The 26,656-nt window shown below is 49.5% G+C and overlaps 1 protein-coding gene across 1 annotated transcript in view; it reads right to left on the bottom strand.

Annotated features, from left to right (window-relative positions):
• FLT4 (fms related receptor tyrosine kinase 4) overlaps nucleotides 1-26,656 on the bottom strand; it is a 111,248-nt gene that overhangs the window by 23,477 nt on the left and 61,115 nt on the right. Inside the window, exons 7-15 of the mRNA XM_038740580.1 lie at nucleotides 25,495-25,666; nucleotides 24,522-24,639; nucleotides 22,127-22,281; nucleotides 20,795-20,957; nucleotides 14,372-14,513; nucleotides 6,748-6,856; nucleotides 4,888-5,247; nucleotides 2,475-2,621; nucleotides 1,247-1,378 (exon numbers count right to left, since the gene is read on the bottom strand). Coding sequence (XP_038596508.1) covers nucleotides 1,247-1,378; nucleotides 2,475-2,621; nucleotides 4,888-5,247; nucleotides 6,748-6,856; nucleotides 14,372-14,513; nucleotides 20,795-20,957; nucleotides 22,127-22,281; nucleotides 24,522-24,639; nucleotides 25,495-25,666 — 1,498 coding nt within the window. The remainder of the gene's footprint in view (nucleotides 1-1,246; nucleotides 1,379-2,474; nucleotides 2,622-4,887; nucleotides 5,248-6,747; nucleotides 6,857-14,371; nucleotides 14,514-20,794; nucleotides 20,958-22,126; nucleotides 22,282-24,521; nucleotides 24,640-25,494; nucleotides 25,667-26,656) is intronic.

Below are 26,656 nucleotides of genomic sequence, written 5' to 3'. Positions count from 1 at the left end.
CCCATTTTACAGATGAGGTAACAGGCACAGAGAAGTGAAGTGACTTGACCAAAGTCACACAGCTAACAACTGGCAGAGCTGGGATTTGAACCCATGAACCTTGACTCTAAAGCCCGGGCTCTTTCCACTGAGCCACGCTGCCATATCTGTAATTTATTGTAATGTCTGTTCCGCCCCCAACTAGACTGTAAGTTTCTTTAGGACCAGGAACGAGTTGACCCATGCTGTTGCTTTGTCGTGGCTTAGTGGAAAGAGCACGGGCTTGCGAGTCAGAAGACGTGGGTTCTAATCCCGCCTCTGCCACTTGTCTGCCATGTGACCTTGGGCAAGTCACAACTTCTCTGGGCCTCAGTTACCTCATCTGTAAATGGGGATTAAAAGTGTGAGCTCCATGTGAGACAACCTGATTATCCTGATTACCCCAGTGCTTAGCAGCATGCTTGGCACATAGTAAGTGCTTACCAAATACCATAATAATTATTATTACTCTTCCAAGTGCTTAGTAATCTCTCAGTAACTAGCATCCTTCATTGATTACTACTACTCATCAACTTAATTTGCTGTAAAGCCTTGGATTGGTCACTTACCCTCTCTGGCCTCAGCTTCCCTATCAGAATATTGGGAATCATCTTCCCTACAACCGCATGTATAATAACACAAAGGATTGGGGAAATATCTCAAGAGAGTCAGGAGTTCAGTGTCCTCCCTACAGTCACCCTTCTGCCCTCGGTCACACTGGGATCCAGGGATCCCATCTCTCCATTTTCAAAGGGTAATAATAATAATAATAATGATGGTATTTGTTAAGCGCTTTCTATGTGCAAAGCACTGTTCTAATAATAATAATAATGGCATTTATTAGGTGCTTACTATGTGCAAAGCACTGTTCTAAGCACTGGGGAGGTTACAAGGTGATCAGGTTGTCCCACGGGGGGCTCCCAGTTTTAATCCCCATTTTCCAGGTGAGGGAACTGAGGCACAGAGAAGTGAAGTAAGTTGCCCAAAGTCACACAGCTAACAACTGGTGGAGCTGGGATTTGAACCCATGAACCTTGACTCTAAAGCCCATGCTCATTCCACTGAGCCACGCTGCTTCGATAGGGTAGAGACCAAAGAAGCCAGTGCAACCACAAGAAAAAAGAAAGTCCGGATTCTCTCTTCCAGGACTCTTACATGCCAGGCTGCTTCCCTATCTGTCCCACCCACCCTCCCTCCAAGGTCCCTTTGGCAGGCCTGCCCTCTTTACCTTCCACGGACACGCTAGCCGAGGAGTTGACGCAACCCTTGACGTTACAGACGCTGCATAAGTATCTCCCAGCATCTTCTTCCCTTACCCTCTGGATGCTCAATCTCTGGTTTGAGTCTGCGAAGTCGATTCCTAGGAGGCAATCAGAGAGCAGTGATGGGGGCTGGAGGGAGGGCCTGGAGGCCTTGAAGCCAAGTGCTGGAGGGAAGCACAGAGCCAAGCGTAATCTGGGAGGCTGCCAATTTTGCGCCTTCTAGCTCTTGAAGCCTCCTTTAGGGGCATCCCATGCCCCCTGATTCACCCACCCTGACAGACTGTCTTCTCTTCAAGGACTGTCACTGCTTGTCTCTAATAAAATGCTCAGTGCCATTAAGGGAGAGACCCTAGCAATCAGCACCTTCTCTCAATTTTCCCGAAGTTCAGCACTGGGGTGTGGATTGGCTGGGCCAATCCGCTCCCCGTCTCCCCCTCGTCCCCCTCTCCATCCCCCCCAATCTTACCTCCTTCCCTTCCCCACAGCACCTGTATATATGTATATATGTTTGTACATATTTATTACTCTATTTATTTATTTATTTTACTTGTACATATCTATTCTATTTATTTTATTTTGTTAGTATGTTTGGTTTTGTTCTCTGTCTCCCCCTTTTAGACTGTGAGCCCACTGCTGGGTAGGGACTGTATCTGTATGTTGCCAACTTGTACTTCCCAAGCACCTAGTACAGTGCTCTGCACACAGTAAGCGCTCAATAAATACAATTGATTGATTGATTTAGTCCAACTCAGCTCTATGTCTTCTTGGTTTTGGAAGGTTCTTGGGAGATGGGGTTGGCGTGAGACCCTCCTGGGTCCTTTCTAGAGCAAACCCAGGGCAGCCTCGGGATCCCAGTCCCAACCAGAGCCAAGCTCATCCTCTCAGCCTCCCTGGAACACTTAGGGACAGTCTATAGGGTCATGATCCTATAGGGCAGCAACCATGTCGGACCAGGCCCGCCCTGCTCTGCAGGCCCTTGCTGAGAGAAGCCATTTAGCTAACGCGTGCCTGACCAGCATAGGGGAGAGAGACAGAGAAGAAAGCAATTAAATTGAGGAATCCCACAGCCTCTTCCTACTGCTGGCTTCACTGACCAGTTACTTCTCTTCTGAAAATAGATTCCCTTCCTATCAAGGTGGGTCCTTCCCCGCTGACCTCCCAAACCCCGAAAAGTTTGGAGATCGGCGCCTGTACCTGAAACCTCTTCCACCAGCTTCTCGTCCTTGTACCAGTTGATGTCAGGGATGTGGGCGCCGTCCACCTTACACCTCATCTCTATGGAGTCGCTGACGTTCACTAGGATGTCGGTCAGGTTCTGCTTCAGTCGGGGAACCTCCAGGGCTGTGGGAGATGTAGAACAAAAGATGGTAAGCTTCCTGAGGGCAAGAAATAGGACTGATTTCACTCTGCTCCCCCAGGCATCTGGTACAATGCTGTGCATCCCGTGGATGCTCAGTGAACACGAGCGAGTAAAGAAAGAGGAAAAGAAAGGCAGTAGTTAGCTAGGGAGTGGAGCAGAGATTTGAAGAGGGAAAATCGGTCCCAACTCTGTCCTTCTGGATGGGGAGCTCCTCTGCCCGTGAGTTGGTCTTTCTTGGGAGAGAGAAGCCATCAATCAATCAATCGTATTTATTGAGCGCTTACTGTGTGCAGAGCACTGTACTAAGCGCTTGGGAAGTACAAGTTGGCAACTCCTTTGCTGTGGAAGCAATAGCAAATCAGCCTGACTCTCACCACCTCTGGACCTGACCAACCTGACAACCGCCATAGTCCAGGCTTAGGCTCAACCCCTAATATCCCTTCTAGACTGTGAGCCCGTTATTGGGTATGGACCATCTCTATATGTTGCCAACTTGAGCTTCCCAAGCGCTTAGTACAGTGCTCTGCACACAGTAAGCGCTCAATAAATCAATCAATTGTATTTATTGAGCGCTTACTGTGTGCAGAGCACTGTACTAAACGCTTGGGAAGTACGAGTTGGCAATATATAGAGACGGTCCCTACCCAACAGTGGGCTCACAGTCTAAAAGATCCGATGGAATGAATGAATCTCTCACCCTTACCCCTTTCTCCACGACCCACTCTTTCCTACCTTGCTCCTTTCAATCAACCAAACAGTCATATTTATTGAGCATTTACTGTGTGTAGAGCACGCTATTAAATACTTGGGAGCATATAATATAGCAGAGTTGGTAGGCACATTCACAGCCCGCAAGGAGCTTACATTCTAGAGATGGAGACAGACATAAATATAAATTACAGATAATAATAATAATGATGGCATTTATTAAGCACTTACTATGTGCAAAGCACTGTTCTAAGCACTGGGGAGATACAAGGTGATCAAGTTGTCCTCCGGGGGCCTCCCAGTCTTCATCCCCATTTGACAGATGAGGTAACTGAGGCCCAGAGAAGTGAAGTGACTTGCCAAAAGTCACACAGCTGACAATCGGTGGAGCCGGGATTTGAACCCATGACCTCTGACTCCAAAGACCGGGCTCTTTCCACTGAGCCACGCTGCTTCTCTATTTATGTACAGATATGTACATAAGTGCTGTGGGACTGAGGGTATGGTGAATAAAGGGAACAAATCCAAGGGCAAGGGTGACCCAGAAGGGAGAGGGTCCTTACACAGTGCTCTGCACATACTAAGTGCTCAATAAATATGATTGATTGACTGACTGTAAATCAGAGGACCTGGGTTCTAATCCCTGTTCCACCACTTGTCTACTGACTTGGAGCAAGTCACTTAGCTACTTTGTGCCTCAGTTGCCTCACCTGTAAAATGGGGATTAAGACCATGAGCCTCACTGGGGACACGGACTGTGTCCAACCTACTTAGCTTGTATCTGCCCCAGTGCTTAGTACAGTGCCTGGCACATAGTAAGGGCTTAACAAATATCATAAAAAATGAATTAAAGAAAAAGTAGACACTATTATGACTGACTGACTGACTGGCTGTAAATCAGAGGACCTTGGTTCTAATCCCAGTTCCACCACTTGTCTACTGAGTGACTTTGGGCAAGTCACTTAACTACTTTGTGCCTCAGTTGCCTCATCTGTAAAATGGGGATTAAGACCATGAGCCTCACTTGGGACACGGACTGTGTCCAACCTACTTAGCTTGTATCTGCCCCAGTGCTTAGTACAGTGCCTGGCACATAGTAAGGGCTTAACGAATATCACAGAAAATGAATTACGGAAAAAGTAGACACCATCATCGGGTGACTGACTGCTCGATATCATCCGGCCCTCTGGAACAGATAATCAAGAGCAGGCCAGAACCATCCTCCTCCACTTCACATCTTCCCAGCTACCCCTTCCCAGGTCATGGGTTCAAATCCTGGCTCCACCAATTGTCAGCTGTGTGACTTTGGGCAAGTCAGTTCACTTTTCTGTGCCTCAGTTACCTCATCTGTAAAATGGAGATGAAGACCGTGAGCCCCCTGAGGGACAACCTGATCACCCTGTAACCTCCCCAGCGTGTAGAACAGTGCTTTGCACATAGTAAGCGCTGAATAAATGCCATTATTATTATTATTATTATTTCCTTTGCCCCCACACCCTGCCCCCTCCCCACCGGCCCAGCCCCCCTAAGGTCCCTCACCCTGCACAGAGATGTATTTTTTGTGGCAGTGCTTCTCCCGGGTCTTGCGGTTTTGCACCTCGCAAACGTAGTCGCCCTCCTCCCCCAGGGAGATGTTGGGGATGGAGAGGGTGAGGGCGGCATTGTTGGTGGTAGGCTCGAAGCTCAATTCCCCCTGAAGCCGGGTGGCATACAGGTGGACGTTCTTGCAGTCCAGAACCAGGGGGTTGCCCTCGGCGTCGTGCAGCGTGGACAGGTTGAGTCGGTACCACTGGAGGTTTTCGTAGGTGTAGTTGACCGCATTGCAGCTCAGGCTGAGGTCCTGGCCTTCGATGGGCTCCTCCGAAGGCTGCGACTCGATTTTGAAGCCATCGGGGATGGCTGTGGGAGACAGAGCATTCGGGGGGTCTCCTCTTGAGCTGGGCAGGGTTCCGAGGTAACGCACCCGGTTCTGTTCCCGGATCCATCCCAGGCTCTCCTGGACCACCTACGGCAAGGGCCTTCCCTCCTTGTGCCTCAGTTATCCATTAAGCAAGTTTGGAAAATAAATCCTCCCCTTCCCATATGTCTCGCCGGGTTGTAGATGCCAGTGGCATGAGTTTAGGTTATGCTTTGAGCTCCTCTCGTCGAGGAAAACACTCTTGAAATGCCACATCAGGGGAGGGACAGGGTGGTTAAGGGTACATTGAGGATTTAGGGCGCCAGGGGGCACTATTCATTCATTCATTCATTCAATCGTATTTATTGAGCGCTTACTGTGTGCACAGCACTGGACTAAGCACTCCCGGGCAATCTAGGTGGCTACCGGCGGGAGCTGGCCTATAGCCTGGGCTTATAAATCTGGGAGACTTCTGGAGAGCGAAGGATAGAGAGGTCTCAAGATACCCAACTTTCACCACCTTCCCCTCCAGAGGGTTTTACAGTATCAGAAGGGGCCACTCTCACCACTCGCAAGATGCCGGGGGGAGGAGGAGAACTGGAGACTTTCTTGACGTCAGCCACCAAGTCTCCTCAGGGTCCGGGGGCTAGTCATGGGCTGTGATTTTTGAGGGCCCAGAGGAAAACGGCCAGGATTGACTTGGTCTATCCAAGGCATCCAGGTCCTGCCAGTCCACGAACGGTAGTGGGCTATGTTACAGTGGAACTGCTGGCCCTGAATCTCACTTCTGGAGGGTAGCACTTGGGAGCAACCAGCCTTGCTAAAGAACTACACCTGCATGATAGCGCCCTTGCTGTTCTCCCCACTGCCCCTTCTTCTTAGCCTTAAAGTGCTGCAAAAAGCGGGGCTGTGGGAGATTCGGGGAAATCCAGTGTTGGGCAGGGGCAGCTCTCCTCCGTGGAGTTGGGTCTTCAGGCCCCGTAGCCAGGCCTGGTCTGTCACAGACACTGATAGGCTTAGGACAGTGGTGCATTCTTACAGCTACATCTCCCCCATCCCCTGCTCCTAGCCTTTAGCCCACTAATGCCAGCTCACTGCTCCCAGCGGGATTCTCGACAGACCTTCAGAAGCCCCAAGAAGGGAAGAGTTTTCATGAAGGCATCAAGGGGGCTGCTTGGGAAGAATGTATGCTTGGTTCTCCAGGGCAGAGCTGGATAAAATCCAGCCTAATTCCCCAGTACTCAGGTCCAGGCTCCCAGGGAACATGGGGAGAGGACCAAGGAACCCTGACTTTGGGCCCCAGGTGGGCTTCTCAAGGCTCTAGCCTGGCTCTCTGGCTATGGGATTTCAGAGTGTGGCCACCCCTGGCTACAACAGGAAGGGCTCCAGGACCGGTTACAAAGCTTAGTGATGTCAATGACCCCGGGGACAGTGAGGGAGGGCAGTGAAAGGAAGAATGGTAGGGTGGGGAGGGTGGCTCTGCCACACTGAGGGATACTCACTGGTCACGTAGAAGTAGATAAGCCGCTCATCTCGCCCCACCTTGTTGAAGGTGACACACTTGTACATGACAGAGATATTGGCTTCCTGGATGACCAGCTTGCTGACTGTCTGTTGAAGGGACACAAAGCTGAGAATCTCTTCCCAGGCCAGACGCCTTTCCCTGCCCCGGATCACAACCTCGCCTCCCCAAGTACCCCTCTTGGGCCCACTTTAATGATGATTAAACAAAGGCTACAGGTTTTGTTTTTGTTTTGTGTATTTGTCCATGTTGTGGTTTAACAATTTTCATTCCTGACGTGTCTGTCTCCAGTCCCTTCTCCCCACTTATACATTTAGATTACGAGCCCCCAGAGGGACAAGGGTCATGTCTAATTCCGACCTATGTAGCCTCTCCCAGGGCTTAGTACAGTACTCTACACAGAGTAAGTGCTTAATAGATACTATTACTACCACTACTGCTACTACTAAGGCAAGGTGAGGCTAAGAGTCTCGGCTAGGAAATCGAATCAGGAATTCCCATCCTAGCCCCTTTCCTCTCATGACCAAATCACTCAGCCTCCTGTTCTGAGAGAAATGAGTAATGGGAAGGGAGGGTCATGGGACCCAGGAGAAACCAGCCAGGGTACTGCAGAGCCTCAAGACAAGCAGCATGGCCTAGTGAGAAACAGAGAGCACAGGCCTGTGTGTCAGAAGGACCTGGGTTCTAATCCCAGGTCCACCGCTTGACTGCTGTGTAACCTTGGGCAAGTCTTTTCACTTCTCTGTGCCTCATTTACCTCATCTGTAAAATGACCCCACGTAGAGTGTGGACAACGTCCAGCCTGATTAGCTTGTATCCACCCCAGCGCTGAGAACGATGCCTGGCACACAGTAAGTGCTAACAAATACCATAAAAAAGAGACTCCCTCTGAACAGGTGGCACTGTCTGTGGAAACGAGCACCCAGAGTGACATTATTAAATTCATTCTTGTCGCATGGTGCACTGCAGTTCGTACACTGACATATGAGCTGCCAGATACCTCATCGCACAGATAGCTTGTTCGGCATGTGGGGAGAAGGAAGAGGAGGAGGAGGAGTGTGAGCAGGGAAAAAGTAGGAGAGGAAAAAGAAGAGGAAGAGAATGAGGAGAAGGAAAGCAGGCTTATTTGGAAAAAAAGGAAAACCTGAAATTCATGATAATGATAATCCTTAAATTCCTCATCTGTAAAATAGGCATAATAATATCAGCCTCTACCTCACAGTGCTCCTTTGAGGATAAAATGAGTTAACTCCTATGACATAACTTTGGAAAAATTAAAACTTTTTATACACTCAAGGTATTTTAATGGCTATGGATGTTGGTCATAAAGCTCTGTTCTCTATGCACTGAAAGATCTTGGGCCAGTTCCTTCTCCTGTCTGGGCCTTGGTGAAACTAAAAGATCACACAAGTACAGCTAACATCATTAGTCTATCCTCCCAAAACATCCTCTGCATTTCTGGCTTGGACATGGCACGATCCCTGCTCCCTAACAGGGCTAAGATCTATAAGAAACAGGGATAGGTATTGACGCGATAACAGGAATAGCATAGGAGACTGGAGCCCATCAATGAATTTAGACCCGAGACATTGCTCAGCTAACTTTGACAGCTGCCTAAACTCCTCTAGGCCCTCTGGGAAACTTTCGGGCCGTATTAGTAGCAGTAATAATAATAATAATATTGTTCAGTTCTTACTATACATCAAGTACTGTTCTATGAGCTGGGGTAGATATTAAGTGAATCATATTTAATCCTCAAAGCTATAAGTTCCCCTCCAGATTGTAAACTCCTTGGGGGCAGGGATCATGTCTACCAACTCTGTTATATTGTACTCTCCCAAGCACTTAGTCAAGCACTTCGTACACAGTAAATGCTCAGGAAATATTGGCTCAATGGAAAGAACCTGGGCTTGGGAGTCAGAGGTCATGGGTTCAAGTACCAGCTCTGCCAATTGTCAGCTGTGTGACTTTGGGCAAGTCACTTAACTTCTCTGTGCCTCAGTTATCTCATCTGTAAAATGGGGATGAAGACTGTGAGCTCCATGTGGGACAATCTGATCACCTTGTATCCTCCCCAGTGCTTAGAACAGTGCTTTGTACATAGTAAGCATTTAACAAATGCCATCATCATCATCATCAAATATAACTGGTTGATTGATTGAATCAGGTCAGACACAATCCTAGTCCCCGAGGACTCACAGCCTAAGTAGGAGGGAGATGAGGTATTGAATGCCCATTTTACAGATGAGGAAATTGAGGCCCAGATAATTGGAGTGACTTGACCAAGGTCACACAGCAGACAAGTGGTAAGGCCGGAATTAGAACCCAGGCCCTCTGACTCTCAGGCCTGTGCTCTCTAGGCCACATTGCAGTCATTCATGACAGGCTTTTCTGGGACCCTGAAAGTTAGAGCAGTCCTACTCAGTAAATCCATCCCAGTGGTAATAGCAATGATAGTAACAATAATACTAGCGATAGGACAGCAGAGTCCCATGGGACCGGGACTCTGAGCAAGTCACTTACCCTCTCTGTGTCTCATTTTCCTCCTCTAAAATGAGAATAAGATACCCACCAGCCTTCCCGTTGAGACCGTGAGCACCGTGTAGGATAGGAACTATCTGACCTAATTATTGCATATCTACCCCAACACCTAAGCCAGTGCAGTGCTTTGGCACGTAGTAAGTGATGACTATTACTAATCCTACGGGTTATTACGTCAACCTCTAGTACTAATGAATTATGATTCCTGAACTTCCTCAACTATCAAGCAGCTGATCTGCTCTTCAGGGTTCAAGGGTCTTCTCTTTGAGTGGGCTGTTTGCATTTTAATATGCAAGACCTTTGCCCTGCATCAGTGCCCTTCCTCCGACTCAGATGCTCGTCTGAAGAGAAGGGAGAGAGGAAGCATACATGAAAAAAGGGGAAAGATCACGAAGGTTCCTGGAAGCTCTTTCTTGATTCAGGCAGCCTGAGGGCATGATCTTGATGTTTCCTTGATGTTTCCTGCCATATGGACTAGGAGGAAGATGACCAATGAATATGCCCGAAACTGCCGGACGCTTCAGACATTTTCTAATGTAACGGTGTTAAAAGAGCACATTGAAGGCTCTTTGTAGAAATCCCCACAGTTTAGAGGATGCTACTGGGGGAGGGCTCCCCCCACCAAGACCTCATCTTTGCTCCGGAGCCATTGTGGCCCCCGCCAGATCCCTGTTACACGGGAAATGCTTCTGAGCGGTGGTGCTCAGCGGCAGGAGCTGAGGCGGAGGTAAGCCGAGTGTCTAAAATCAAAAGACTGGGCACAGAGGTGTCTAGTGCCCAGTATGTCACAGACTAAGTATATAAAACCAGACAAATGGGCACTCTAACTGAGAGATGACCCTCGAAACCAGCCGGCTAGCCTGCCCGTTCCCCAAACCAGGACTGCAGTTCCTCGTCCCTGCTTCCAATGTTTTAGAGGGTGGTGGGCGGCTGGGAAGGGAAGGAGAAAGCCACCTCTCCTCCCGTGCCTCTTGGTGGCCCGAAGAGCAATTCCCGGTTGAGGCTTTGGAACGGGAAGCGACTTTGGAGGTGTGTATGAAAACAGGAAGTGACTTTAGGAAACGGGGAGCCATTTGTTTGTTCTCGGGGCCTCCATCCCTCTTTGTGTGCCGTCCATTTGACACTCTCGCCTCGCACAGGAAGTTAGTCATGGGGGAGCGCGCCGAGCTCTGACACTTACGACTCACGGGGGGGATGGAAAGAATGGGCTGCCGGCTAGCAGCTGAGTGGCCCTGGTCAGGCTGAAGGGAACGGAGAGAAGTCGCCATTTCCTGGGAGGAAGCCAACGCGACCGGGCAAGGGGGACTTCTCACACTCATGTTGTGGCTTCACTCACACGCATTTCCACCTGGAGCCCTGATCCTTCAGTTTCGTCAGGGTCCCTCCCTTTCCCCCAACCCCCTCCCCGCCATCTCTCATTCCCCTGCCGGCCTTGTGATCATTTGCTGTTGAAGGCCTTGTGACACAGAACTTGGACTTCTCCCCACCCTGCAGAGCTGCGTTGGCTGACTGAAATCAGTCGATTAAATCTATTATATTTATAGAGTGTTTACTGTCTGTGGAACGCTGTATTAAGTGCTTGGGAGAGTACAATACAACAGAGTTGGTAGACAGGTTTCCAGCCCACAAGGTGCTTACTAAAAGGAAGAAAAAGGGACTGTTGCCAAAACAACCCTGGGCCAACACTCCTAGGTTAGTAGAACCAAAAGGTGCTTGTTTAACTTAACTATGGGAAGACCGAGCTTCTGAAACAAGGCCTGACGGGGGGGAAGAGTGGCCCAGTGGAAAGCGCACAGGACTGAGAATCAGAAGATTCTCATCCCAGCTCTGCCACTAACCTGTCCTGTGGGTCTTACCCTCTCTGATCCTCAAATTCCTCATCAGTAAAATGGGCATAATAATATCAGCCTCTACCTCACAGTGCTTCTTTGAGGATAAAATGAGTTAACTCCTATGACAGAACTTTGGAAAAATTAAAACTTTATATACACTCAGGGTATTTTAATGGCTATGGATGTTGGTAATAAGGCTCTGTTCTCTATGCACTGAAAAATCTTGGGCCAGTTCCTTCTCCTGTCTGGGCCTTGGTGAAACTAAAAGAGGATTCTCGCCTCTGTAAGCTCCCAGGCCCAGCGGTCTGCCACTCCCAAATTAATCTTAGCACTTAGTAATAATAATAATAATAATAACAGTAATAATTGTGGCATTTGTTAAATGCTTACTATGTGCAAGACATTGTACTAAGTGATTGGCTGGATACAAGCAAACTGGATTGGACACAGTCCTTGTCCCACACGGGACTCACAGCTTCAATCCCCACTTTACAGATGAGATAACTGAGGCCCAGAGAAGTGAAGTGACTTAATAATAATGATGGCATTTATTAAGCACTTACTATGTGCAAAGCACTGTTCTAAGTGCTGGGGAGGTTACAAGGTGATCAGGTTGTCCCACGTGGGGCTCACAGTCTTAATCCCCATTTTACAGATGAGGTAACTGAGGCCCAGAGAATCAATCAATCAATCAATCGTATTTATTGAGCGCTTACTATGTGCAGAGCACTGTACTAAGCGCTTGGGAAGTACAAATTGGCATCACATAGAGACAGTCCCTACCCAACAGTGGGCTCACAGTCTAAAAGGTGGGCTCACAGTCTAAAAGAAGTTAAGAGAAGTTAGGTAACTTGCCCAAAGTCACACAGCTGACAATTGGTGGAGCCGAGATTTGAACCCATGACCTCTGACTCCAAAGCCCGTGCTCTTTTCCACTGAGCCACGCTGCTTCTCTTGCCCAAGGTCACACAGCAGACAAGTGGCAGAGTCAGGATTAGAACCCATGACCTTCTGATTTCCAGGCCCGGGCTCTATCCGGTACAGGAAGGATGGGGGCACTGATGCAAGCAATGACTTGTGCCCACTTGGTCTCATGCAAGCTCCTCTCTCCAGGCACTTGTTTTGAGCCCCACTGCCCAGCGACATGTATATTGAGAGGGGACAGGAATGACCTCACTTGCCCTCAAATGCCCCCAGTCCACCAGGCCAACAGCAACCTGAGAGAGGGCAGGCATGGGCTTTCCTCACTTGCCACTGTGATTCTGCAGTTGTCGGATCAGGGAAGCTTGCTGAGTGAGTGGGTAGCCCAGATGATGGAGTCCAGTGAGGGTCGATGGCCCTCCCTGGAGCTCACAGCTGCTCCCCAGTCAAGGCACAGGCAGAGAGAGCAGGAGCCCTCTAAGTATTGACTTTTGGGTGACCGGGGGCTGCAGAGTTGGAGCCGCAGCTTAGCCATGGAAGCTGACCATCTTTGGTACACGGAGCCTGAGACGTGGGACAGACTTGGAGCCAAAGAACGTGGGACAGGCAGCGGGGATTTCCAATAGTCCTTTTGAACTCAGGCTGCTTCTCTGGAGGCCAGGACATCCCCTTATGAAATCCGGTTGGGCCCAGACAACCAGGGTGGGTGGCCTCCCTAGGCAAAGGTCCGGGCAGGATCCCTGCCAGAGCCCTGGAGTCAGGGCCAGCACCCCCCCCAGTCCCTAATCAGCATGCAGCTGGCTTAGTGGAAAGAGCCCAGGCTTGGGAGTCAGAGGACCTTGGTTCTAATCCCAGCTCCGCCATCTGTCTGCTTTGTGACTTCGGGCAAGTCACTTAACTTCTCTGTGCCTCAGTTCCCTCATCTGGAAAATGGGGATTAAAATGCTGAGCCACCAGATGTGGGACAACCTGCTTACCTTGTATCTACTCCAGCGCTTAGAACAGTGCTTGGCACATAGTAAGCACTTAACAATTATCATCATTATTACTACTATTATTAATCCCAAATCCCGGACCTAAGGTCTGGCTCCATTCAAGCCCAGCTCAGCTAGCTGAGAAGCCATATGGTTGGAAAGTCTCAGAGTGTGGATCGGGACAATAATCTTTTTCCTCCTAAAAGCTCAAAAGCCTTTTTCCAGACCCAATCTCACATACCTCATAAGACCTTCGTGAGAGGAGGGGCCGGTTGAAGCTCAGAGCTACCCAGTGACAAACCCAAGGTCACACAGCAAATCATCCTCAAGTGGGACATGGACTCTGCCTGACTTGATTCCATTGTTTCTACCCCAGTGCTTTGCATAATGCTTGCCCTATAGTGAGTGCTTTACAAATTCCACTATTATTGTTACTACTGTTGCTGTTAATAATGATAATAACTCCCGATTCTTGCCCAGTGTAGTAAAGTAGCCTAGTGGATAAAGCACAGGCCTTGGAGTCAGAACTGGGTTCTAATCCTGGCTCTGCCATTTGTCTGCCATATGACCTTGGGCAAGTCACCTGATTTCTCTGAGCCTCAGCTACCTCATCTATAAAAGGAGGTTAAGACTGGGAACCCTGTTTGGGACAGGGTTTGCCACTTATCTTGTATCTACCCCAGCGATTAGAACAGTGCCTGGCACATAGTAAGTGCCTAACAATCACCACTGGAAAAAAAAAAAAACCCTACATAGCACCTGCAGGTCAGGAAATTAAGAACTGTGATAATGTTGCTCCCAGGATATCCCCACTTGCCCCCTCCTTAGTTCACCCCAAACTTTCCCTAAGGCTGGAGGCCAACGAGGACCACCGTCAGGTTCCTGGAAAAGCTGTGACCCCTCAGCCTCTTTGTCTATCACTGTCTCTCTCTGGGGTTCTCCTTGCCCTCCCATTTCCAAACGGCAGATCAATAATAATAAAAATAATTATAACAATTATTATTATTATATTTTTTAAGCATTTACTATGTGCCAACCCCTGAAGTAAATGCTGGGGTAAGTATTGTGTAATTAGATCAGACATAGCCTCTGGGCCACACGGGGCTCTTATTCTACGTGGGAGGAAGAACGGGTACTTGATCCCCATTTTACAGATGAAGAACAGAGGCACTTAGAAGTTCACTCAAGATCACCCTGCTGTCAAGTGGCAAAGGAGGGATTAGAACCCAGGTCCTCTGATTTCCAGACCCGGGCTCTTTCCACTAGGTCACACGGCTCCTCTAGGATCTGGGGAGGGCTACCATCCTCCCATGCCGCCCCCTGCTCCCCACCCTACCTTATTCCTTCCTTCCACAGATTCCGTCCAGGTTTCGATGCTCTCGATGGGGTTCACGGCATCCTGGGTGGACACATCCTTCCAGTCCATGCATTCGGGCATCCGGTCCCTCTGGAATCGCCGCGCTGCCTGGCGTCGGCTGCTGCTCCCCGGGGTAAGAGAGGAGAGAGAGGATGGCACGTGGAGAGAAAGTGAGAGGGGTGAGAGCAGAAGACTGGAAGAGGCTAACAGCTCCAGTCAGTCCCACCGGCCCCATGGGTTAACCTGTATCGGTCAGGGTTAGAACCAAAACCTCTGGCCCAATTTTGGGTTGGGCCACGTGCAGGAACGACATTATTTCTACGTCCCGTTGAAAGTGAAAGTCGTCTGGAGCTCAGAACGTGATTAATGAAATGAAATTGCGTCAGGCCCAGGGCAGGTCAAGACAGAGCAAGGTTAGGGTCCGGTTTGGGTGAATTTTTGACTGATCAATTCATCACTGCCTTTTGGCTCTCTATAAGCTAGCCCCACCCTAAGGAACTACTCTCCTCTGACTCCTTTTCCTATCCTGGACCTTCTGTTCCAGACAAGCCTGTCTTCTAGTAGCCTCAACCCACTCAATCTTCCCTCATTAGCCCTGAAACCTGGACCCAAATGTTCCGTATACACGAAACACCCTCCCTGCTCCTGACTGCCAGATTACACCTCATTCCTCCTTTACACCACCATTTAAGGCCCGTCTCCCCCAGGAAGTGCTCCCTGATTCTCCTGCCCACAAAAAACAAACTACTCTTAGAACAGTGCACAGTGCTTATAACAGTGCTGTGCACATAGTAAGCACTTAACAAATGCCATCATCATTATTATTATTATTACTCTCCCCTCTCCAGACTCTTTTGTTATTACTGTATTTACATGGGCATGATTAATAATAATGATGGCATTTATTAAGTGCTTGCTATGTGCAAAGCACTATTCTAAGCACTGGGGAGGTTACAAAGGTGATCAGGTTGTCCCACGGGGGGCTCAGTCTTAATCCCCATTTTACAGATGAGGTAACAAGGCCCGGAGAAGTTAAGTGACTTGCCCAAAGTCACACAGCTGACAACTGGCGGAGCCGGGATTTGAATCCATGACCTCTGACTCCAAAGCCTGGGCTCTTTCCACTGAGCCACACTGGTTGTAATAGTACCCAAGAGCAAGGACCTTGTAGATTCTTTCGGCATGGGTCCATCAATCAATCAATCAATCGTATTTATTGAGCGCTTATTGTGTGCAGAGCACTGTACTAAGTGCTTGGGAAGTACAAGTTGGCAAATTACCTGATAGAGTGCTCTGCAACCTGTAGACCCTCAACAAAGTCATGTTGCCAGGCTGGAGAGAGCCCATAGTAAGCGCTTAATAAATGCCATTAAAAAAAAATTCAAAAGACATAGACAAAGGAGAAGGATGATCATGCTATTTTTGATGAAACCATCCCTTCCTTCTCAGACACTGTGAGTGGGAGAAGGAGGAAAAGGAGATGGGGAAAATGTGGGGTTAAAGTACCCCAGAATTATAGAACTACCAGCTGCATATCCCACAGTGCTCTGGAGACCCAAGTTGAGTACGACCCACATGCTCCAATCTTGATTTGGAAAACCGGAGTAAACAAAAACCACTACAGGGCAAGAGGCTGACCAATCTTGCTGAGGTAGTCTGATTAAGGGACAACCTTAATTTGTCTATTTTTTCTAAATTTTCTAAATTTTTTTTGGCATATTTTTCTAAAGTTGCCAAGGGACAGGCTACCAAAATCCAGAATGACGACGACTCCTCCTCCTCTGCCTAACAATAATACTCATAATGACAGCTGTGTTGGTTAAGCATCTATTATGTGTCAAACACTGTTCTATGCGCTGGGGTGGGTACAAGTTGATAAAGCTGGACACAGTCCCTGTCCCACATGGGGCTCAAAGTCTAAGTACAAAGGAGAACAGGTATTTAATCCCATTTTCCAGTTGAGGAAATGAGGCACAGAGAAGTTAAGTGATTTGCCCAGGGCCACACAGCAAGCAGTTGGCAGAGCCAGGATTAGAACCCAGGTTCTGTCTCAGGCCCGTGCTCTTTCCACGAATAATAATAATAATAATTTTGGTATTTGTTAAGTGCTCACTATGTGCCAAGCACTCTTCTAAGCACTGGGGGAGATACAAGGTGATCAGGTTGTCCCACATGGGGCTCACAGTCTTCATCCCCATTTTCCAGATGAGGTAACCGAGGAAAAGAGAAGTGACTTGCCCAAAGTCACACAGGTGATAAGTGGCAGAGGCGGGATTAGAACCCATGCCCTCTGACTCCCAAGCCCCTGCTCTTTCCATTGAGCCACGCTGTTTCTCTATTTGTTAAGTACTTACTATGTGCTAAAATCACTAAGAACTGGAGTAGACAGAGTCGATTAATCACTCGGTATTTATTAAGGATTTACTGGTTGCAGAGCACTGTAATAAGTGCTCCTCAAAAGTCTTCAGTGGCTACCAATCAACCCACACATCAGGCGGCTTCAAGGCTGTCCATCACCTCGCCCCCTCCTACCTCACCTCCCTACTCTCCTTCTCCAGCCCAGCCCGCACCCTCCGCTCCTCTGCTGCTAATCTCCTCACTATGCCTCGTTCTCACCTGTCCCACCATCGACCCCCGGCCCACATCCTCCCCCTGGCCTGGAATGCCCTCCCTCCGCACATCCGCCAAGCTAGCTCTCTTCTTCCCTTCAAAGCCCTACTGAGAGCTCACCTCCTCCAGGAGGCCTTCCCACACTGAACCCCCTCCCCATCCCCCCTGCCTTACCTCCTTCCCCTCCCCACAGAACCTGGATATAGGTATACATGTTTGTACATATTTATTACTCTATTTAATTTGTACATATTTATTTTATTTTGTGAATACGTTTCGTTTTGTTGTCTGTCTCCCCCTTCTAGACTGTGAGCCCGCTGCTGGGTAGGGACCGTCTCTAGATGTTGCCAACTTGTACTTCCCAAGCGCTTAGTACAGTGCTCTGCACACAGTAAGTGCTCAATAAATACGATTGAATGAATTTAATAAGTGCTTGGGAAAGCACAGTACAACAGAGTTGGTAGACACAATCCCTGAATCCCCGACCACAAGGAACTTACAGTCTACAGGATAATCAGATCAGACACAGTCCCTGTCCCACAGGGGCTCACAGTCTGTTCTAAGTTAGGCTATATAGTCAGTCTAAATGGAGCCCCAAATACCTGGGTTCCCAAGGCTACTGGGGCTCCTTCCCGCCCTGGGCTGTTCTGTCTCCCTGTCCACCTCCCATAAAATCTGGCTTGGCGTAAGAAAAGGAAGAGTAGACCCGAGACTCCCTTCCTAGAATCCGCTCAAGGAGCTGAGGATAACGAGACTTGACTCCGGCCTTTTTAGGAACAAGGGCTCCATCAGGAATCCCCCTGAGGATATCTGGGCAACATCCTCAGTAAAGTGATCATTCTGGGTTCTGGCCAGGTCTCCTCACCACAGGAGTGAAGAACTGAGAGGCTGGCCCCCGCCAGCTGGCTGGTTAGGGAAGGAAGAACCCAGTAATGCATTTCCAGTCAGGTTGAGAAGCCTCGGGGCTGGGGCGGGGAGGGCTGGCAGTGCCCACGGCAGGCCTCAGGAAGCTTGCGTCTCAATGCCAGCGTGGTGGGGGTCGGCAGAGAGGCTCTGTATAAACAACAGGAAGTCAGGCAGAAGCCTCTCGCATCCTCCGGAGCTGCCCAGAGCAGGGACACAGTGGCCTTGGGAGACAGCGCTACTCATTCATCACCCCTTCTGTTTCCTGCCACGGCCACCATGGGCTCCCAAAGGGTTTGCAAATGCCCCAGTTCCCTCACCAGCTTTCCAGAACATGTTTAGAGCTCAGCAACAAGCCCTGCCTCCACCCCTTCCCCCGAGGAAAGAGCCTTTCCTCTCTTCCTCCCCATTCTCTGTCTGTCTGCTTGCCGCTCTGACATTCTAGATCTTTTCTCTCTCTTTTTGCTGTCTGCCTGTCTATCTGTCCAAATCCTCCCTCTGTTAGTTTTTCTTTGATCTACTATTCTCTCTCTCCCCCCCCACCCCCAACGCCCACCCCTCCATTTTTCTCTCCTTCCTTTGCTTTTTCCTTCCTGTTCCAAGTCAGTGGTAGAATACTGTCCTGGTTAGCAGGATTAATCAATCGATCGTATTTATTGATCACTTACTGGGTGCAGAGCACTGTGCTAAGAGCTTGGGAGTGCACAAATAATAACGGCATTTATTAATCAGTTACTATGTGCAAAGCACTGTTCTAAGGACTGGGGAGGTTACAAGGTGATCGGGCTGTCCCACGGGGGGCTCACAGCCTTAATCCCCATTTACAGATGAGGGAACTGAGGCACAGAGAAGTGAAGTGACTTGCCCAAAGTCACACAGCTGACAATCGGCGGAGCCGGCATTTGAACCCATGACCTCTGACTCCAAAGCCCGGGCTTTTTCCACCGAGCCATGCTGCTTCTCAATAGAGTTGGTAGGCACATTCCCTGCTGACAACAAGCTTACAGTCTCGAGCCCTTCTACACTGTGAGACCGTTGTTGGGTAGGGATTGTCTCTACTTGTTGCCGAACTGTATTTTCCAAGTGCTTAGTACAGTGCTGTGCACACGGTAAGCACTCAATAAATATGATTGAATGAAAATATATATTATATATATTTATATTATATATTCATATTATATATATTATTTATATCACATATAAATATATACAATAATATATTAATATTAATATTATAATATATTATAAATTATATAATATATAATTATATTTATAAATTATATATTATGTTCTATATATTATATATTTATATTATATTGAATAATATAAATGAGGAAATTACAGATATGTAGATAAATGCTGTGGGGCTGAGGGAGGGCTAGAAAGAGAGGGCAAATCCAAGTGCAGAGACCTGCATTCTCCTTCCAGGTCTGTCTGGAACTGGATAATAGGGCAAGGACAGCACACGTACTTTGCAATGTGCTGCACCTCTGCCTGCTTACTCACTTGTTGCACTCTACGCTCAGGGTAACATGGCTGGCAGGGAGGGGACGAGAGAGTGTAAATGCAAACCTCCAACACCCTCATCGATCCCCAAGCCAGATTTATGTCTCTCTACTCATCAGTGATGCTTACTGAGGGCTTACTGAGCCGAGCACTGTACTAAACGCTTGGGAGAGTCCAATACAATGGGGTCGATAGACGCTTTTCCTGCCCACAAGGAGTTCCTACGTTACTGTGTTGCACTTAGTACAGTGCTCTGCACACAGTAAACAATCAGTAATAGCACTGAGACCGCTAGTCTCAGGAGAGAGGCTCGTTCTAGACTGTGAGCCCATTGTTGGGTAGAGACCGTCTCTATATGTTGCCGACTTGGACTTCCCAAGCGCTTGGTACAGTGCTGTGCACACAGTAAGCGCTCAATAAATATGATTGAATGAATGAATGAATTCATTGTTCCTGATGGGAGAATCTATCACCTTTATTGCCCACCTTTATCTATGGAAGATGCTCTGAGTTTTGGGGTGTGTTCATGGTAGGGAAATGAATGGCTCTGTCAGTCCTCAGACCAGGGAAGCCAGCTGTGACTTCCAGGCTGTGGGATGGTGGGGTCATTCCCTCAGCTCTGAGAGCTTGTTATTGCCATTATTATTATTACTATTAATATTATTATGGCATTTGTTGAATGCTTACAATGTGCCAAGCACTGTTCTAAGCACTGGGATAGATACGAGGTTAACAGACTGGACACATTCCCCCGACCACAGTCTAGCTGGGAGGGAGGAGGATTGAATCTCTATTTTACAGATGAGGAAACTGAGGCACAGAGAAGTGAAGTGACTCACTCAAGGTCACACAGCAGAAAAGTGGCAGAGTCGGTATTAAAACCCAGGTCCTCTGACTCCATTAGGTCACGCTGATTCTAGCCATAGTTCTAGGAGTTCTCCCCTCAGCACAGAACCCCCTCAACTTCAATCGTCCCAACCAGAAGACTTGTGTCTTCTTTCCCTCATTCTTCCCTAAGTGCTTAGTACAGCGCTTCACATTCAGTAAGTGCTCAATGAATACCACCGATTGATCGATTGACTCTCAACCCTGGCTCTTCAGACAACAATGAAAACACCCCCTATTCCCCAAGGGCAGCAGGAATTCAAATAAACGCGAGGAGCCAGGCCAGGCTAGTAGGGTGGGAAGATGGGGGCAGACCCATGGCCCATTCGGTTCTCCCCCACAGTGACAAACCTCACCCTCTCCCTCCACACGTCTGTCCACCAATTGCTCTGTTGCTTCCCTCCATCCCCTCTTCCCTCCCCGCCTTGTTTTGTTCTCCCTACTCCCTCTCCCGCATGTCCCCCCTCTCTCCCCGGTGTGGGCGGGGGAGACACTCACAGACTGCGTCGGGAGAACATCTTGCAGGGCGTCCACGGCCTCCACTGCCACTGGATGCTCTCGGGCGGTGGCACACCATAGACGGTGCAGGTCAGGGCTTGGCGACTGTGACGGGAGTAGATGCTCGGGGAGGAGGCCTCCTTCTCATGGATGTGAGGGGGAACTGTGAGCAGTGGGGAAGACGCGGCATCGGCCAAGCGACTCAGGGCCAGCGCCACAGAGAACCTTGGCCCCGTGTGTCTGTTTCCTCTGGACTGATCCGCGTTGGGTCCCCAGCCCCACGCTACTCCTCTCTCTACCGTGAGGGGTGGACCCTGAGGGCTGGAGGCCCTGGGACACAAGATCCCCAATCCTGACCCAGAATCCTTCTCTAGCCCAGCTCCTAGAACCCCAGGCAGACATTGTCCCACCTCCATCAGGCTACCAAGAGCAATCGTCATGGGCAGAGAACGCGTCTACCAACTCTGTAAATACTTTTGGTATGTGTTAAGCGCTTACTGTGTGCCAAGCACTGTTCTAAGCACTTGGGGAGGATACAAGGTGATCAGGTTGTCCCACGGGGGGCTCACAATCTTAATCCCCATTTTACAGATGAGGGAACTGAGGCCCAGAGAAGTGAAGTGACTTGCCCAAAGTCACATAGCTGACAAGCGGCGGAGCTGGGATTTGAACCCATGGCCTCGGACTCCCAAGCCCGTGCTCTTTCCTCTGAGCCACGCTGCTTCTCTATGTTGTATTGTACTGTGCTGTCCTGAATACTCAGTTCAGAGCTCCGCACAGAGTCAGTGCGCAGTAAATACCACTGATTGTTCGATTTCCGTGGACACCAGAGTGGAGTTGTGCACAGGTATTTTATTTTCCACCTTTACCTCAGACCCATTGTACTTTCCAGGAGCTTGGTCAGTGCTCTGCACACAGTAAGCGCTCAATAAATACGAATGAATGAATGAATGCTCTGCACTCAGTAAGCGCTCAATAAATATGAATGAACATTCGAGGGACGGTGGTCTTGCAACAAGGACTTTTTCTTACTGTTTAAGCCAGTGCAGAGGCCACCCTGGCAACCCAGAGGAGCTACACGGAGAGATGCCAAAACGTAGCTCAAGCCATGGCCACACACTTGGCAAGGTCTTAGTCAGACAGTCAATTGAACTTATTGAGTGCTTACTGTGTGAAGAGCACTGTACTAAGCGCTAGGGAGAGTACAACATAATATAATAGACACATTCACTGCCCACAATGAGCTAGGAGAAAGCTGCTCCTGGGATTGAGAGCTCAGAGCCATTGAGCCCTCGGCAGGGCCCTTGGGCTGGCCCCTCAGCTCCTTCTTACCATTAACTACCAGCTCCAGGCTGATGTTCCGCCTCAGGCCGGCCTGTTCGTTCCACAGCTGCAGGGTGTAGATGCCCGCGCTCTGCTCTGATACATCCTTGATCTGCATCGAGTGCTGCGACTGCCGGCTCGTGACCGGCTTTCCATCCTTGAACCTGGTGGGGAGCGGAGAGGAAATGCAGGTAAATAGTAATCATAACAAGCCCTTCACATATGCCAAGCACTGTGTTAAGCCCTGGGGTAAATGCAATACCACCAGGGCAGACAAAGTCCCTATCCCACAGGGTGCACAAAATATAATGGGGAGAGAGAGCAGGTATTGAATCCCCATTTTTCCGGTTGAGGAAACTGAGGTACAGAGAAGTTAAAGGACCTGCCCATGGTCACACAGCAGGTAAAGGGAGGAGTTGGGACTAGCACCCAGGTCTCTTGACTCCTGATCCTGTGCTGAAGGGAATTTGAGTCTGGGACTCCTTCCCCAGAGTCCCCAGGAGGGAGAAGCCAAGATCTGGGGTCTTCCAAATTCCCCTTCCTCCCCACTGCTGCTCAGCTGAGTTGGGGGAGATGGTGTCTGAGGATCGGGGGTTCTGAAGGCAGGAGAAGCCTGCACTTTCTCGACTTCCCTTAGGTGCCCCCCACCTCAAGATTTTGCTGCCCCACAACTGGTAGATGAGAGGGAGATTCTTTCTTTCCTCCCTCCCACAAGAGATTTAACCTTCTTTCCACGGCTCTGATCTCTAACCTACACTGGGGGTCATCCCTCCCCTCAAGTTTTCCCTCTCAGTCCCTACTTGCGGGCAACCCCAGAGGGGGTCCAGGTGGGTGGGAAGCCCTGGCGCCCAGAGATTGGCAAAAGCAGAGAACTGAAACCATGGAAACCCAGGAGGATTATCTTCCTGTAGGGGAGACAAGCAGCAACTGCCTCCAGAGGAACCCCGGAAGGTCACGGTCGGAGAATGGCACTCCCATTCGGCTCCCAGGAAGGGGTCCCTTCTGCTTGGGGTAGACTAGCTTGGGCGTGTTATTCTCAGAGAAGCAGCGTGGCTCAGTGGAAAGAGCCCGGGCTTTGGAGTCAGAGGTCATGGGTTCAAATCCCAGCTCCCCACTTGCCAGCTGTGTGATTTTGGGCAAGTCACTTCACTTCTCTGGGCCTCAGTTACCTCATCTGTAAAATGGGGATTACGACTGTGAGCCCTCCATGGGACAATCTGATCACTTTGTAACCTCCAAAGCACTTAGAACAGTGCTTTGCACATAGTAAGCGCTTGATAAATGCCATTATTATTATTATTAAGAGGCCCTTTCCACCCAGTGCAGGCCCTTTATGCAAAGCTCTAAACCAGCCTGGCTGATTACATATCTGCCAACCTCTGATCACAGAAGCAGCGTGTCCTAGCAGAAAGAGTATGGGCCCGGGAATCAGAGGACCTGGGTTCATTCATTCAATCGTATTTATTGAGCGCTTACTATGTGCAGAACACTGTACTAAGCGCTTGGAAAGTACAAATCGGCAACAGAGATGGTCCCTACCCAACAACGGGCTCACAGGCTAGAAGGGGGAAACAGACAACAAAAGACACGTAGACAGGGGTCAAAATTGTCAGAACAAATAGAATTATAGATCTCTCATTCATTCCATCATATTTATTGAGCACTTATGGTGAGCAGAGCACTGGACTAAGCGCTTGGGAAGTACAAATCGGCAACAGAGACAATCTCTACCCAACAACGGGCTCACAGTCATTCATTCAATCATATTTACTGAGTGCTGACTGTGTGCAGAGCACTGGACTAAGTACTTGGAAAGTACAATTCAGCAACAGAGACAATCCCTACCCCACAACGGGCTCACAGTCTAGAAGGGGGAGACAGACAACAAAACATGGGGACAGGTGTCAAAATCGTCAGAATTGCAATTCCAGCTCTGCCACTTATCTGCTGTATGACCTTAGGCAAGTCACTTCAACTTCTCTGGGCCCCAGTTAACTCATCAGTAAATTGGGAATTAAGACTGTGAGCCCCATGGGGGACAGGAACTGTGTCTAACCTGACTAGCTTGTATCTACCCCAGTGCTTAGTACAGTGCTTGGAACGTAGTAAGGGCTTAGGAAATACCATTAAAAGAAAAACCAAACCAGGACCACAGAGTTCGAAGAGATTGAGAGGCAGGTAACTTAAGCCTCATTTTACCCATGTGGAAACTGTAGGCGTGGACAGGTCAGCACTCGCCTGCCAGGGCCTGTGACTATTTGGAGGCCAGCCCCATCCACCCACTTCCACCCCCTCCAATTCCCAATCCTCTCCTCCCACCCCACAGGCCGCCATATCCCTTTTCCTGGCCCCTGACCCGGGAAGCCCAAGCCTGGAGGAAGGAAACCCCCCAGAAACACATTACCACTGAAACTCTGGCGGAGGGTACGCCACAACTTTCACCGGCAACTTCACCACCTCGTCTCCGGCAGTGGCCTCGATCAAGGGGCCTTTCCTCCACTCCACATTGATAAAGGGCTTCTCTGCATTGCCCCAGACAAGGGGTGGGGGAGAAAAAAGGGACAGTGAAAACAGGGCTGGCCCCCTCCCCAAGGATGCCCCGCCATCTGACTTGCCCAAGTCCCACTGGCTTCTTCCCCTTGCAGGATGGGAAGTCGAGGCACCTTGGCAGGGTCTCGATCAATAACTTCTCAATCAGTCGTATTTACTGAGCACTTACTACATGCAGAGCACTGTGCTAAGCACTTGGGAAAGTGCAATGCAACAGAATTAGCAGACACTTTTCCTGCCCATAATGAGCTTACAGTCTACAGACTGTCAGCCGCACAGTAGTTGCCTCTTCATCAAACAAGGCGTATATTTCATCAAACAAGGCGTATATCCCCCCTTGGGACAACCTGATCACCCTGTATCCTCCTCAGCGCTTAGAACAGTGCTTTGCACACAATAAGCACTTAAACACCATCATCATCATTATCATTATATTTGAGAGGAGTTTTCTGGTGGACAATGTCTTTTATGACCTAAATTAACAGAGGATGATCTATTCCTCAGAGTCCATCCAAAGCTTGCGAGAAGAGTGTTGGGCAGACAACTGGGGAAGGATGCTAGAACCACCAGTAGTCTTTCCCCAGTATCTCTCCTAGGAACTCTGCTACAGTCTGGACTTTTCCTGCTTCTAGTCTGTTATCTCCACTCGTTTCCCAGAGTCCCACTGGCTGGCATAAAGGTCAGGGGAGCAGTACAGAATTCCCAACACTCAGGGAAGCGACTGCCATCCAATGGGCTCCCCGACCAATCAGGAGGGCGTATATGCCCAATCGAGATGGATGACCGCAAGGGTCGAATCCATTTTTCACCATCCCGTCGGGGCGTACCGTGCACGATGACCTCGGTGCTCTCCTGGAAGTGCTGAACCCCGTTGCTGGCCGTGCACACGTACTGCCCCAGGTCCTGCTGGCTCACGTTCTGGATGATCAGGATGCTGGACAGCTCGGTGTGGGTCTGCTGAGAGCGCCGCTCCGGCAGCTCGGCCACCGCCCGCTCCGTCTGCCAGTGGAGAGGACGGGCGCGAGGGAAGCGGAAGGTTAGGGACTGGAGGCATCTCTCACTGGCCTACCTAAGAGTTTGGCTCCTATTCCCACCTCAGCAAACTCAGGGATGGCCTGGGACCCTGCGGAAGATGCTTCTAGATACCTCCCGGAACTGATCCCCAACCCCCTGACACCGGGGCAGACCAGGGCCCAGGACCCACTAGAGAGAACAGCGTGAGGCACTCGGCCATTTGTCCCACATCATCTCTCGTTCAGTCTCAGCCCCTCATTAATAATGATGGTATTTGTTAAGAGCTTACTATGTGCCAAGCGCGGGGGGGATACAAGGTAATCGGGTTGTCCCACGTGGGGCTCACAGTCTTCATCCCCATTTAACAGATGAGGTAATTGAGGCCCACAAAGCAGCATGGCTCAGTGGAAAGAGCACAGGCTTTGGAGTCAGGGGTTCGAATCCCTGCTCCACCAGTTGTCAGCTGTGTGACACAAGGTAATCGGGTTGTCCCACATGGGGCTCACAGTCTTCATCCCCATTTCACAGATGAGGTAATTGAGGCCCACAAAGCAGCATGGCTCAGTGGAAAGAGCACAGGCTTTGGAGTCAGAGGTTCGAATCCCTGCTCTGCCAACTGTCAGCTGTGTGACTTTGGGCAAGTCACTTCACTTCTCTGTGCCTCATCTGTAAAATGGGGATTAAGACTGTGATCCCCCCATGGTACAACCTGATCTCCTTGTAACCTCCCCAGCGCTTAGAACAGTGCTTTGCACATAGTAAGCGCTTAATAAATGCCATCGTCATTATTATTATTGCCCAAAGTCACACAGCTGACAAGTGGCGGAGCTGGGATTTAGAACCCACATCCTCTGACTCCTAAGCCCGGGCTCTTTCCACTGAGCCACGCTGCCCCACAGGCCCCCCAGGAGTTGAGGAGAGGGGTGTCAAGTGAGGAGGGTTACTGGGGGCATTGTCTCTCGCTGAGTTTGGGAT

Source organism: Tachyglossus aculeatus, chromosome X1 (genome assembly GCF_015852505.1).
Source record: "Tachyglossus aculeatus isolate mTacAcu1 chromosome X1, mTacAcu1.pri, whole genome shotgun sequence".
Taxonomy (NCBI): Eukaryota; Metazoa; Chordata; class Mammalia; order Monotremata; family Tachyglossidae; genus Tachyglossus; species Tachyglossus aculeatus.
Note: the sequence above shows the minus strand (reverse complement) of the source record. Positions and strands in the feature narration are given on the sequence as shown.